Raw genomic sequence first — 14,486 nt, 5'->3', positions numbered from 1 at the left:
ATCTAGCATGAACTCTTGGACTCGATGCTCCTCATTAGTCTGACAAGTCCTGGCTGTCTGTTAAGGAAAGGGACCCATGAAAGAATGCAATGCCTTGAGACACTTACATAACATCTATTTGCGACTGTAATGAGTAACATGGCAATTTATGTTGGCGAGAAACTGGGCAGACATCTGGGTGGCCCAAAGCGGAGCATGTGTCCAAATTGTTCGTTTCTGAGATGATGCATGACACAGATCCAAGTGCGAGATGTTGAGAGCGTTTCCTATTGGAATTAAATCAAACGTGATGTTGCATAATAATCCAACGGATAGGGTTAAACTATACAGTATGTGACATTTAAATATTTGCTAGACGTCGCTAAAAGCATATCAAATGAGCTGAGGATCGAGCAAACACTCTAAAATAACCAGCCAATCAATTGAATGCGCATGGTACATAGCATCTCGCATCTCCAGACGAGTATTATACATCTTTTAGGAGCTCTGTCTGCCAGTGCATCCATTGGCTAGCTGGAGGTTTCCACTAGTGCTTGTGATTGGCCATACTTAATGATCCTTGGCTCATCATTTGCCCCTGTAATTTACTATGAATATTGTATGCAGGCGGAATAGCTGCTGATAAGTTTGAAATAGCTTGGTACTGGAGAAGACGTGTGCGTGCGGGCAAAATATATTTCCTTGCTGGGCTGAGATTTTTCCATCACCTAGGATGCTTCTATCCTGTATTCGGATGGGCATGAATGGTCTCAGTCGGATATTCACAATGTAGATATTTTTGCTGGATGTTTGGTGAGGACTATTTTGCAAATAATGTTTTGCGCTAAACTGAAGGATCTTAAGATTTCGGGTGAATGCCCCTTTTCTATGGCCGTGGGAAATGAGGAACCTGCGGACTTTGAGGAAAGCAATGCGGTGAATGTTGTGCCAGTATCCAGAGAGGTGCAGGGTAATATCGCAAACATTCTGCCTAAACGCAAAATAAGCCGGAGCAAAGTTAATCTGCATTCACTGGGCGAGAGCATCCGAAAGCTGGTGTACCCGGAGGTAAATTCATGTTTAATTCACCTGATGATATTTTGCAGCAGATTCTTATACGTTGGATTGGAAAATCTGTTTAATTTCTGCGTTTTGCTTGCAAAGCGCGCAAAGAGAAATGTGCAAGGCAGACAAACGACAGTTAATAATACAATATCAAATGCACACATGATATGCTATATGCTATATAAAATGTTATTTTTTTCTTTTAGTTCGAGAAATTGCGAAATGCATTGTTCAGAGTTATGAAACAGCAGATAGACATGAGTTGGTAAGATGTTTTTTCCCTTTCATTATAATATGTTATACCATGAATTATAAAATTGTCCTTGTATCATTCTACTTTTAATTTTGACAATTTGTCGACCATTTACTGTTGTAGAGATTGTTTGAATATTGTTTTCATTCTTATGACAAATTATTTCATTATTGTTTTCCACATTGTTTTATGTTTATATTCCATACAATATTTTCAATGATATGGTCTATAATGTTGTCAATGTGAATTATTATATAACATTATATTATATTATATTATATTATATTATATTATATTATATTATATTATTATATTTTACTAGTTCAGCCTAAAGTTCAAAAGTGCTCTGATGTTGTTCTCCTTGTTTCATTCTACATATTAATTTATTGACTATATGTTTTAATATGTGTCCAAAGCCCTGTAGCATGCAGTTCTGATGGATCTCAGACACTGGACAATGCTGAACAATTATCCGATGTCATGAGAAACTACTCACTTAAAACAGGTAAGAAGAGGCATTAAAATGTTTATATATTCATTAATATTATTTACATTTTTAATGAATTGTATTTTTTTACATGAAATCCAAGGTATCCCCATGGATGCACTAAAGATCTCTCTGGGTCTGGAGGTGTTTCGGGACTGTTATGAGGAGGATGGTCATATTCTCAGAGTGGTGGGGGGAGCTCTCCATGATTTTCTCAACAGCTTTAATGTTCTCTTAAAGCAAAGCACACTCCCCACCCCTGAGGTACAGCGTTACATCCACCAAGCGTCCATCCTCTGTCTGGACAAAGATCCAGGACTCCTGACAGTCTATTACTTCAACCCCCTCCCCACCACTGAGCTCTTCTTCTCGGGTATCATCCAGGCGGCAGCGTGTTTGCTCTACTGCACACGGGTGGAGGTCAGAATGGATGTTGGGCGTAAAGACAGTGGTGCTCTACAGGCCAGTCATCAGCCCCATCTGCTGTACTCGGTGGTAGTGAGAGATGGCAGGAGCCTCACACCAAGTCCCATGAGGACACACTCGTCTGGAGACATCCCTCTCTCGCTGCTCTACTCTACTTTTCCCTTCCACATTCTCCTGGATCAGGAAATGCTCCTGATGCAGATTGGAGATGGTTTGAGAAGGAGGCTTGGGCGATACAGAGATGGTCAAAGGAGACCTGTTTTCAATGAGCACTTTGCCATTGTGTCACCCGAGATACGAGCCAGCTTCCAGGATATTTTGACCATGCTTAACACCCAGTTCATGCTACGGTTGAAACATCATGGAGCGAGCTCTGCTGACAGCCCTGGAAAGGTATTTTTTTGTTATGCTGATGCTAACAGTGGGCCACCAGTTATGTGTGAAATTGCTTACCTGGGACTTTCTAAAATGTCAAGCTTATTGCTTAGCTAAGACAAGCTAAACAGAGTGTGGAAAAACATTTATGTTTGCAACTTTGAATGCAATGTATGCAAGTTTGTATTCACAATGTGAACCTCTGAAGGTCTATGTGTCATTGTATCTCATCAACATGCATCAAAGAATAAGAAGAATCAAAGGGGGGTTTCATGGTGATTAGACAATTAAAAAGCACAGCATGATTTAACTAATCAGTGCAAATTAATTAGTAGGATTTTTACTCATAGGTTTATCTTCGTGCTGATCTGAAATGAGTTTTTATGAGGTGGTTGAGGGGAAATTTATATAGGCAAATCTCAGTTTCTTAGGTTGCAGATGATCAGTATAATAAGGGCAATGCAATAAAGTCCTGTACCACGATGAAATGAACATGGCACCAAATGTCAAGACGTAGAAGGCCCCTCAAAGGCACAATTAATGAGATCTACCTGATCACATGAAAGGAATTGCACAGCAACCTCATATCTAGATTAGTTTAAGAAACAAACAGTACACGTAATATACGTTGATGGTACAGAGGCATTATAGTTTTTGCATCCATGTTTCATATAATGTTTAATCTAATGTGCTTTCCTTTATTAGTTACATTTATCTATATCAAGCAGAATTCATTTCAGCTTTACCCCTTGGTAATTTTTGGGAAAAATAGAGGAAGATATTATTATTTTATAAAAAAATACTGCACTGAATGGCACATTAATTTTATTTACACAGACTAAATATCAGTTAATATTATGCTTTGGGTCTTTTCAAAAACTAAAATTCATATACAGTAGTAGCCAAAAGTGATGTCCGACCTTGGAAAATGTATATCTTCACCCTTTATTTAAATATTATTCAAATAAAACCTGTAGCTGTAGTTTGAATTTTTTTGCCAAATCATTTTCTCAGATAAATACCTTAACCAAGTTTTGTGCTTTGTTTTCCCCTCATATCTAAAGTATTTTGATAGTTTAATTGAACTTCTAGGGTCATAAAAAAACTGATATCCAACATAATTTGTAGGCACTACTGTAAGTCAGATCTTTTGGGTATACAATACAAAAATTGAATATTTCCAGTGTACACTATAAGATTCTACTGACATAAGATAAATCGACATCAGTCAGCAAATAAATCATTTTCCTAAACAAAACTATGAACTTAGATAGGTGGTAGGGTCAGGATGACGTTAAGGAGCTTACTTCAAAAGAGTGTGTAAACTAAGTGCAAATCAAATCCCTTTGAGCAAGATAAAGATAAATTACATTATATTAAACCTGTTCTCAAGAGAAAATTGCAAACATTTAGCAAATTGGTGGTGAATTCGTATGAATTATTGCAATTTGTTTTGTCAAAAAAATAAAAATTTTTTTAGAAAAAGTAAAAGTCCATTCATAAGCACACATCTAAACCTAACCTATAACCCTTTAAGCAGATTGTATAAAATCGTATGAATGAGATCGTACAAATTCATGCAAATTCGCAAATGCATAAATAGTGCGCATGAAGAATAACCATGAAAGTGCCTCGATTAAATTATGTATTATAAAATATTTATTAACATAATATATTTATATACATTGGTCACATTTATAGCAAACTTGTCCAAACCTCTGAATTAATTCCCATCCTCCCAACCCTCTCATTTTAGCATATGGACCTGAAGGGACAGATGATCTTCATGTCAGAAATTAGTGCTCTCCTCTTCCTCGGTTCTCCGTGTGTGGATAAGCTGGAGGAATTGACAGGCCGAGGCCTCTACCTCTCTGACATTCCCATCCACAATGCACTACGAGATGTTGTTCTGGTTGGGGAGCAGACCAAGGCCCAAGATGGACTAAAAAAACGACTGGGCAAAGCCAAAGCTGCCCTGGAACAGGCACACCAGGCCCTGGAAGAAGAAAAGAGGCGAACAGTAGAGCTGCTCTTCACGATATTCCCAGGGAACGTCGCCCAGCGTTTGTGGCAGGGACTTCCTGTGCAGGCGAAAAAGTTTGATCATGTCACCATGCTGTTCTCAGATATTGTGGGCTTCACTGCAACCTGTTCACGTTGTACACCCATGCAGGTGGTAAACATGCTCAGTGAGCTCTACACTAGGTTTGATCACCACTGCGGTGAGCTAGATGTTTATAAGGTGAGTGATATTGTACTTTGGTCCGAACAAATAAATAATACTATGTAGAACATTTCACTGCTACTCACTACTGATAAGTGTTGGAATTTTTCATGGATGAATTGTCCTTTGGTTCTATCTTTTTGGCATAGTGTATTTAAACCTTTTTTTGGTCTTTTAGCTTCAAAGTAGCAAAAAAGGGGCTGGTTTTTTTTTATTTGGAGATTGTAAAATATGTTTATCTAGGGGCCCTTGGGATTTTGAGACAATCATTCACCCGAAATCTTTTTCATTTTTCATAATTTCTGACATGCAGGCTCATAAAGTGCTGGGAGGTTGGCTAATGTAATCTGTAGCAGAATTTCCCATACACATGCAGCAGAGATGAATTTCTTGTAAAAGACAGTGGAGGAAAAGTTTAGCTTAGTGTCTGGCTTTGCTTACATTCTTACAGACAGCTATATCCTAAAATAGATTCCCCTCTTGTCTTCTCCCAACATATCTCAGCTGGTTCATGATGTGTGTCTCAAACATCTCCATACTGAATGTGCAATAACAGGGAATTAATGTCTCTCAAGCTGTCAAAATTGTACCATTTTGTTAACGTAAAGTTAGTTTGTTATAGCTGGTTTCAAAATAGCTTACTTTCAACACTGAAACTTCTGCTTTCACGTTGTTAGAAACTGATGATTTTTCATTTATTTTTTGGTCAAAATTACATCAAATAGTCAGTTAACCTAATCCTAATCCCTAATCTAATAATAATTATGCAATAATATAATACAATTTATTTATCATAATAAAATTGTTGTCTAAATTCACAACGTTTATGTTAATTGGTTTTAACTTATACATGAATGTCACAAGAGAGGCAATTCAGAATATTACGGCAGCCATGAACCTTGAATATACTCAGAGGTGTGTAATGAAATATTTAGCACTCTGCTCTCATAACCTTTCATATGTCCTCATTTGTGCGTTCAAGGTGGAAACCATCGGCGATGCGTACTGTGTAGCTGGAGGATTACACAAAGAGTGTCCCACCCATGCTGTCCAGATTGCTCTCATGGCTCTGAAGATGATGGAATTGTCGGATGAGGTCACAACTCCCATGGGGGAGATCATCAAGGTAAGTGTTTCATCAGGTTTTTCCAAATTATGTGTACAGTTATAGCATGAATAATATGTAATGAGTAAAATGTTCCATATAATTATTATTGTCTTTTATTCTTTTATTCATTTATTTAAATTTCTCTCATTTGTCATGCAAACCTTTACTAGACTGCTGATATTAAACAATGTTGTTCGATGGTAGAATAAAATCGATGCATGACTCATTTACACAGAACGCTTGTACATTTTTGTGCAAACACCCTCACACTACAATGAAAATAATTTTTGAAAGGTCACATTTAATGTATCCTATTTTAGGACCAAAAATATGTATGTTCATATTATTCATAACAGTGCAATTGTCACCCAGAATAATTGATCAGAATTGGAATTAGAACATGAATACTGCTGCTTTAGACACAAAAATATGATCATTTTTATCTTAACAAATGATCTTGGGGAAAAGTAATATTTATGTTTGGTTTGAAGATTGGGTTGAATGTTCTGTATTTTCATCGTTTTAACATGAAATGTATTGGCAAACAATAGACATCAGGAGATGTCAGGAGGCTCAGAAATAGTAATATTACACATAGTTTGAAATAAAGAATTTTAAAAAAGAATATTTGAGAAGAAAGATGTGAAGCAAAACTATTTTTTCATTTTTAACAAAGTGCTTGCTTTGTTTTATTCTCAGATGCGTATTGGGATCCACTCTGGCTCGGTTTTGGCAGGTGTGGTTGGTGTTAAAATGCCCCGCTACTGCCTTTTTGGCAATAATGTCACATTAGCCAACAAGTTTGAGTCCTGTAGCCTGCCAAGAAAGATTAACGTCAGTCCCACCACATACAGGTATAAACAGAGACAACTGTCCTGCTTTTTTGTATTATTATATTTGAATCAGCATGTTTCTAATTCTCTTGTAGTTTTGAGATATAAACAAATATTTAATCTTTAAGTGGGAGTAAAATGATTTGTACACATAAATGAGCTCAACAGCTAGTTCCCCTTCGTCAGCTCACTATGACATACGTAAGAAGTGATTCTGACGAATGGGGATCTCGCTCGAGAGCCTATCTACTTCGAGTGTAACTAAACGAGCCAATGCACATTGGCATGCGATAATTGCACCATCTGTTGTGCATCGCGGCGTAAGCATTTAATGAGCGGAAGGTGCATCGCATATTTGTCTTTCGCTTCAGAGCCAGGCGGTGAATGCTGTTCCTGCTCTGCAATTTTTATCTGAGAGTGTTTTAACCCTTTCGCACGTACGATCACACCGGTGTGATCAGTCTAGGCTGGTCCCTGGAGCGTACGATCACACCGGTGTGATTAGAACAGTCAGTGCATCACGTGATCAACTGCTAAATTCAAATGTGCTTTCGCGCGTTGGCTGGCGCTGAGCCAGAGACAGGCGCGTTCAGAGCTGTCATATATCACAACTTTTCAGTGTTTTCAACCACATAATGTTTATTTTAGGTTTCAGACATATAAATTCACATAAGCACTAAAAAAACAATACATTTAGAGTTTGTAAAATACACACTTATGTCTATGGAAGAGGCAATAATAATCATTTCCATTATAATTACGTTTTATTCAGATACACATTGTGTAAGTAACTTTAAAGTTTACTCTATTCTTCTCCCAGTTCACCAGCCACTTACTTTTATGTATTTCAGGAGAAGTGGATGAATTCACGTGTTGTAAATAAATCCAACAGATCCGATTCTCTGAACTGCGTCTGCGGTACAAACTAACATGGCGGCGCCCATCGTGCATACAGCTCAACTAACGCGATCGTTATAAAGGTGTTTAAACAACAAAACACTTCCACTTGCATATATTTGACAATCGGAATATCAGATATTTCATCCAATAGCTAACAAATGTGTGAATATTTTGAATTAAAAAGGAAAACTGACATAAAAGCAGCTCATCATTCATTCAGCGCTGTTGTTGCTGCGGTATGTCACGTGACAAGCAATGACGCGTCACCATGGAAACCATAAAGTGACAAGTTCTAAATAACGGTCACCTTGAAAAACTCACGCTGGGGGGTCAGCCAGAATATTTTAAACTTGCGTGTGAAAGGGTTAACTTCAAAAGACGAGTCTGCTTCTTCAAGAGAACGCCTCTTCAAGCTGGTGTTGGTGTTACAGCACAGACAGCGCTGGCCGCAATCTCACAGAGAGCAAAACAGCTGTTTTCACAGCTCAGAATGTTGTGCCTTCAATGAGAATGTGAGGGCTCACATCAGGCTTGCACTATCATCCTGTTTGTGTAGCCGCGGTCATCCCTGGGTGCTTCAGCACCAGAGAGAGCAGTTTCCTGAAAGAGCATACACTGTTCGACACTGCAACTTTTTCAAGACGTCATTCAAACCGTGTGTTTCTGGATGCGGTCGTTTCCTATCCTCATATGACGGCCACAATCACAGCGTGACTGCGTTTGTAGGTGGTTCATGTTCTCTGATGAGAGCATGACCACGTTGGCACGTTGTTCATCTCCCCTTTCCATTGCAAACATGCTGAGACTGCGTTTGTGGGTGGTTTATGCTCTCTAACGAGAACATGACCACGTCGGCACGTTATTCATCTTGCTTTTCTCATGAGGGCTTGAGCGCTCAGCGTGCCGTGTGCCATCATGTTTGACAGCTTTCGGATGGGATTACTGGTGCTTCTCATGAGGGACCAAGCATTTCATTCGGGGCTCCAGGGGAAGATTAGATGACGATCGCTGCATCTGAGAGAGGGCTGTTACGCTCTGGAAATGAAGATGATACTGAGTTCCCACTGTAATGGTGTGTGTGCTCATGCTGAATCAGATTCAGATTTGACAGCCACACTTTCCCGGGCTACTCTGGGGGCGCAGTGCAACGCGAAATCGCCTTGCCCCGCCCCCATGCCTGCCTGGATGTGTGTGTAAAACTTGGTCAGTGTGGAAGCATTTTGGCGCCAATATGGCTAGTCAAGGGTGTCAGTAAAATAATATAATTAAAAATAAAAAACTGTCACAGCTAGCTCTACTGTGAGGTCGAGCTTTCGCAGGAAGACGGCGCCACCTGTCTCAGCAGCCCTGAGAACCAGAGTCAGCCGCTCTGGGGGGGGGGGGGGGGGGGGGGTTCGAAAACCAGTCAGTATCTGGTGTGACCACCATTTGCCTCACGCAGTGCAACACATCTCCTTCGCATAGAGTTGATCAGGTTGTTGATTGTGGCCTTTGGAATGTTGGTCCACTCCTCTTCAATGGCTGTGCGACGTTGGACAGCGGTCCCACTGAAACTTTTTCAGAGGCTCCTGGGGCATATGGCATCTGCAGTCGCAGTAATGCCGCTCGGATTGCTTCATATGAGACCGCTTCAGCACTGGCTTCACGGCCGAGTCCCGAGATGGGCGTGGCAGAGCAGCATGTATCGGGTGCACGTCACCCCGCACTGTCGCCAAACTCTCAGCCCGTGGTCGGACCCTTCATTTCTACGGGCAGGTACATACAACGGGCATGCAGTTTCAGGTCTGTGAACGGGGCCTCAACTGCAATGGCAAATCAATTGCCTCGAGTTGCTCACAATACGCTGTGCGGTGGGCCACATGCCAGGGATGTGAGGGCCCCATGCTCAAAGGGCCGCTACATGGCAAGCACGTACTTGTCCGTAAGGATAGCACTGCAACAATTGCGTACATCAACCATCAAGTTGGTCTGCATTCCCGCCGCATGTTGCAACTCGCCCGCCATCTCCTCCTATGGAGTCAAAAGCATCTGAGGTCGCTTCTTGCCATTCACATCACTGGCATGCTCAATCTTGCAGCCGACGAGCTCTCATGACAGCTTACGCTTCCAGGAGAGTGGCGTCTCCATCCCCAGGTGGTCCAGCTGATATGGGACTTCTTCGGAGCCGCTCAGATAGATCTGTTTGCCTCTCCATACTCGACCCATTGGGAGTTGCTTTATTCCCTGACCGAGGGGACCCTCGGGATGGATGCACTGGCGCACAGCTGGTCCCGGGGCCTACGCAAGTTTGCTTTTCCCCCAGTGAGCCTTCTTGCACAAACACTGTGCAAAGTCAGGGAGGACGAGGAGCAAGTCTTGTTATTTGCGCCGTATTGGCCCAACAGGACCTGGTTCCCAGAACTTATGCTCCTTGCAACAGCCCCTCCTTGGCCTATTCCTCTGAGGAAGGACCTGCTTTCTCTGAGACGGGGCACTCAATGGCACCTGCGTCCAGATCTCTGGAAACTCCATGTATGGTCCCTGGACGGGACGCGGAGGTTCTAGGTGACCTACCCCAGGCGGTGGTAGACACCATCACTTCTGCTAGAGCCCCCTCAACGAGGCGCCTCTATGCACTGAAGTGGAACCTGTTCGTTGAATGGTGTTCTTCCCCCGAGGATGTCCGATCAGAGTCGTGCTTTCTTTCCTGCAAGATGGGTTGGGGCAAAGGCTGTCTCCCTCCACCCTCAAAGTGTATGTTGCCGCTATCGCTGCACATCACGATGCAGTTGAAGGTAAGTCATTGGGAAAGCATGACCTTATCGTCAGGTTCCTGAGGGGAGCGATGAAACTGAATCCCCCCCCCCCCCCCCCCCTGGGCTCAGCGCACTGCAGAGACCTCCCTTCGAACCACTGAAGTCAGCTGAGTTAAAGATCCTGTCACTAAAGACAGTGCTCCTGACTGCTCTGGCTTCCATCAAGAGGGTAGGGGACCTGCAAGCATTTTCAGTCAACGAATCGTGCCCAGAATTCGGGCCGGCTAACTCTCACGTTGTCCTGAGACCCCGGCCTGGATACGTGCCCAAGGTTCCTACCACTCCCTTCAGGGACCAGGTAGTGAACCTGCAAGCGCTGCCTTCGGAGGAGGCAGACCCAGGCAGCCCTAGACCCAGCTCCTCTGCGGACGAGCCTGTGCCTTTTCCTCGACAGAGCCCGCTCTGTCATCTCTGCTGGTGTTCTTTCCCCCCTATAACTAGGCTGGAACCACCCCAGAGACTGCCATATGTTGTACTACCCTGCTTGGCTAGTCCATATGTGTAACCGTCATAGTGCCTCCCTCCGAGGTAGGATGTGGCTCCCGCAGTGTTCCCTTCCCCAAGGGCACGCTTTCCCAGCGTTATCCAATAAGTCACACTGATTGGGTCTTGCGGAACAGCAGTGACTGACCTTCTCTGCTTAGAGCTCCTACTTTCTGCCCAACACTGCGGTCACGGAGACGTACGTCCCCTTGCCACAGGTCACAAGTCCGGCCCCGTAGCAGAAAACAAGGATGTGATGCACCTGCCGCTCATTATATGCTCGCGCCACGATGCACAACATCTGGTGCAATTATCGCATGCCAATGTGCATTGGCTCGTTTAGTTACACTCGAAGTAGATAGGCTCTCGAGCGAGATCCCCATTCGTCAGAATCACTTCTGACGTACGTCTCCGTTCCCTCCTCTGGGAACGAGGGTTACCATACGTAACCGAGACGTTATTTATTGTACAATGAAGTGTCAGCAACTATATTAGTTTTACATAAACGAAGACCAGGAACATTCCATCAAATGGATCTGTGTTTTTTTATGTTTAAGAAAGAATAACAAGACTATCTTTGTTACAAGACTATCATTTCTGGCTGAGCCAAAACAAAACAAAACAAAAGTATTTTCGTCATATTTCACTCTGTTACAGCTGATTTTTACTTGTATACCTGCAAGTGGGCTTTAGGACAATTTTTTTACTTCTCTCTCATTTCAGATTGTTAAAAGATTGTCCAGAGTTCATTCTCATCCCCCGGAGAAGAGAGGATCTTCCGCCCAACTTCCCCACTGACGTCCCTGGAGTTTGTTACTTTCTCCAGGCTCGTGATCAAAAGATAAGTGCTGCTTCCAGAGGCTGTGCTGCAGAGGAAACTCAGCCCAGTGGATGAAAACACAAAATCTCTCAGACAACGAATGCTGGAAACAGTGGAAACAGTGGTTACAGTGGAAACAGTAAAACTGCCTGTCACTCTGTGTATCATTTTAGTTGAGCCAGAGGTAGTTTATCATCCAACTGTTGAATGTTGCCAAAAAACTATCGAATAACACTCATTAGAAGGGTTTCATTGAGCACTGTGTTTTTCTTCACAGTGGCGTTAAAGGGTTAGTTCACCCAAAAATGAAAACTCTGTCAGTAATTACTCACTCTCATGTTGTTCCAACCTTGTAAGACTTTCATTCATCTTCGGAACACAAATTAAGATATTTTTGATGAAATCTGAGAGCTGGCTCACTCCTTCATAGGCTGCTAGGTAATCAATATCTGCCATCCCAGAAAAGTGAGTAAAGGCATCGTTAAAATAGTCCAAGTGACTACAGTGGCTCAACCTTAAGTTTATCAAGCAACGAGAATACTTTTTGTGCGAAAACCCCCCCTAAAATAACGACTTTATTCAACTATTCATTTTCTTCTGAGTGGGCCTCTGAGTGAGTTCACATAGTGTAACAGTGCAGCACTTCTGGGTTGTACGTCAGATCATAGGCTCAGGGTGCGAACTACGGGGGAGCTAGGGGGAGCTCGGCTCCCCTTAATAAGACATGGGCTCCCCTAAAAACGTGATTTGTGAAATTTTGGGGGGTCTCAAAAAATATTGACAATGTGTTATTTTGACGTGCAATTTCAGTTTTGTGTAATGTGATCATCGTGGATTATTATGTGTAAAATAGCAAAAATATCATTCATTCATGCAGGACGGCGATTTAAACCTACCGGTAATTCACTTCAGTAAAGATAACTATGCATGCTATTCTTGTCATGAGCAAGGTGTGGTGGCGCTGCGGTGCAAATTCCACTCATGTTAACTAACAGATTCGTCGAAAAAAATAAAAACAAGGCCATTGATCTGCGCGCGAAGTCCTTGAAATCCATTCTGTGTTAAGGTAAGGCATGTTATTCCCAAAATGTGTTGTGTCTGGGTTGTTATAGGTCTGCGTGACTCTCGATGTCTTAGGCCTAATTGAACGGAGGAATTATGGTATTCTTCTGTAGCCCGACGAATAATTTAACCGTTGTTCATGTGAACTCAAAGACAGCCTATTTATAGACTATTTGTTGGTGGATGTTTGCTGTTTGACCTATCAAATCGGGTCGATAAAGTATAATAGGGTAAATCCTGTATAGTGATTTATCCTATATAGTGCTTGCATAAAGCAAGTAGTGCATACACTTGTGACTTGTAGCTGTTATATATCTGTCGTTCATGAACGTTCATATTTGCGTCTGTCACGTGACAGATGAGCGAAAGACTCTGAAGGTAAAATAATTATTTATGTTCCTTGTAAATTATTTTTGACTGCATTATAATGATTTCTTAATTCAGAATATAATCAAGATTGCGTATAGGTGGATGTGTTCGGGGAATTTGCCTGTTAAAAGTATAACATTTGCCCCTTAGATGAACGAAATGGCTCGAAAAAAGATTCTTTCATTTTGATGAACGAGATCGAACAAGAGAGTCAGTAAAATGATTCGAACTTCCCATCCTCGTATGGCACGTGCATAACCAATACCCCCCCCCCCCCCCCCCCCAGTTGAAAAAAAAACATCAACAAAAGTGGGCTCCCCCAAAAGACATGGTATAGTTCGAACACTGCATAAGTTCACTATTGGCCAGCATCACACGCATCACACACATGAGCAGCGTTGGCCAATAGTGAGCTTACGTTCTGACGTACAACCCAGAAGCGCTGTTCCGAAGATGAACGAAAGTCTTACGGGGTTGGAACAACATAAGGGTGAGTAATTAATGACAGAATTAAAATTTTTGGGTGAACTAACCCTTTAAGTATGAGTCCTGTGATTTTGATCGGCTGGACTGTTTTAATAAAGTAATTCATTTATTTTGACTTCCTAACTATACCAAAAATTTAAAAAGCAAAGAATGTCATCCACATTTGTATCTATAATGATTGATTTCTTTAAACGCTATAGAGTCAAGAGAGTGAATCATTTATAGTTTAAGGACAGCAAGTATCATTTCAATAATCTGAATAGAGCACGTCATTGTAGTACACAGTAAAGGGGAAGAAAAGCACACAGTAAAGCATCACCTCAGCAGAGCCCATCCACAATCATTCTTGAACTAAACGTTGTGACATTTCTTTTGTATTGTTATAGATCTGTAATAAACATGCTTTATTGAAAGTTTGGTTTGTTGTTGATGTTTCAATGCAACCTGCTCTTTCCATGAAACGAGTGAAAGAGAGACCACATAAAAGATAACACTGTTGCATTATCCTAAATTCTGCGGCCTCTTAACATTGTCTTAACATTTTTGAACAGAACATGGGTCATGGGGTATTTCCTAAAATCCATGCTTTATAAAAAGTAATGTGGTGGTAGGCCTATATCAGGTGTACAACACAGAAATGCAGGGATAATCCTGTCTGTGGCTACCATTTCACACAATCATATTTTTTTATTTTATTTAATTTTGCTTCTTTACATTCATCACTATTATACATATTACAATCGATTAAACTGTTATATAACATAAAATGTATTTTTCCTGAAATATAACATAACATTTATAAGAATTATAATTGCAGCATT

At 41.5% G+C, this 14,486-nt stretch overlaps 2 protein-coding genes across 2 annotated transcripts in view; one reads left to right on the top strand and one right to left on the bottom strand.

Annotated features, from left to right (window-relative positions):
* LOC307153899 (uncharacterized protein) overlaps window positions 1-14,486 on the bottom strand; it is a 226,227-nt gene that overhangs the window by 118,461 nt on the left and 93,280 nt on the right. The gene's annotated exons all lie outside the window — the stretch shown is intronic.
* On the top strand, window positions 481-14,025 carry gucy1a1 (guanylate cyclase 1 soluble subunit alpha 1). Its single transcript, XM_079864570.1, has 8 exons — window positions 481-1,047; window positions 1,251-1,309; window positions 1,714-1,802; window positions 1,888-2,603; window positions 4,342-4,827; window positions 5,792-5,935; window positions 6,617-6,771; window positions 11,652-14,025. Exons 1-8 carry the CDS (start codon window positions 814-816, stop codon window positions 11,821-11,823), a joined length of 2,055 nt encoding a protein of 684 aa, XP_079720696.1. The 5' UTR covers window positions 481-813; the 3' UTR covers window positions 11,824-14,025.

The sequence above is a fragment of the Squalius cephalus genome, assembly GCF_949319135.1.
Source record: "Squalius cephalus genome assembly, chromosome: 2".
NCBI lineage: Eukaryota > Metazoa > Chordata > Actinopteri > Cypriniformes > Leuciscidae > Squalius > Squalius cephalus.
The sequence above is the reverse complement of the archived record's forward strand: the minus strand, read 5'-3'. Positions and strand labels throughout refer to the sequence as shown.

Coding starts and splice junctions, on each gene's coding strand:
- gucy1a1 (XM_079864570.1), top strand. CDS start 814: ATGTTTTGCGCTAAACTGAAGGATCTTAAGATTTCGGGTGAATGCCCC. Junction 2,604..4,341: donor CTGCTGACAGCCCTGGAAAG/GTATTTTTTTGT, acceptor CTCTCATTTTAG/CATATGGACCTGAAGGGACA. Junction 4,828..5,791: donor GTGAGCTAGATGTTTATAAG/GTGAGTGATATT, acceptor TGTGCGTTCAAG/GTGGAAACCATCGGCGATGC.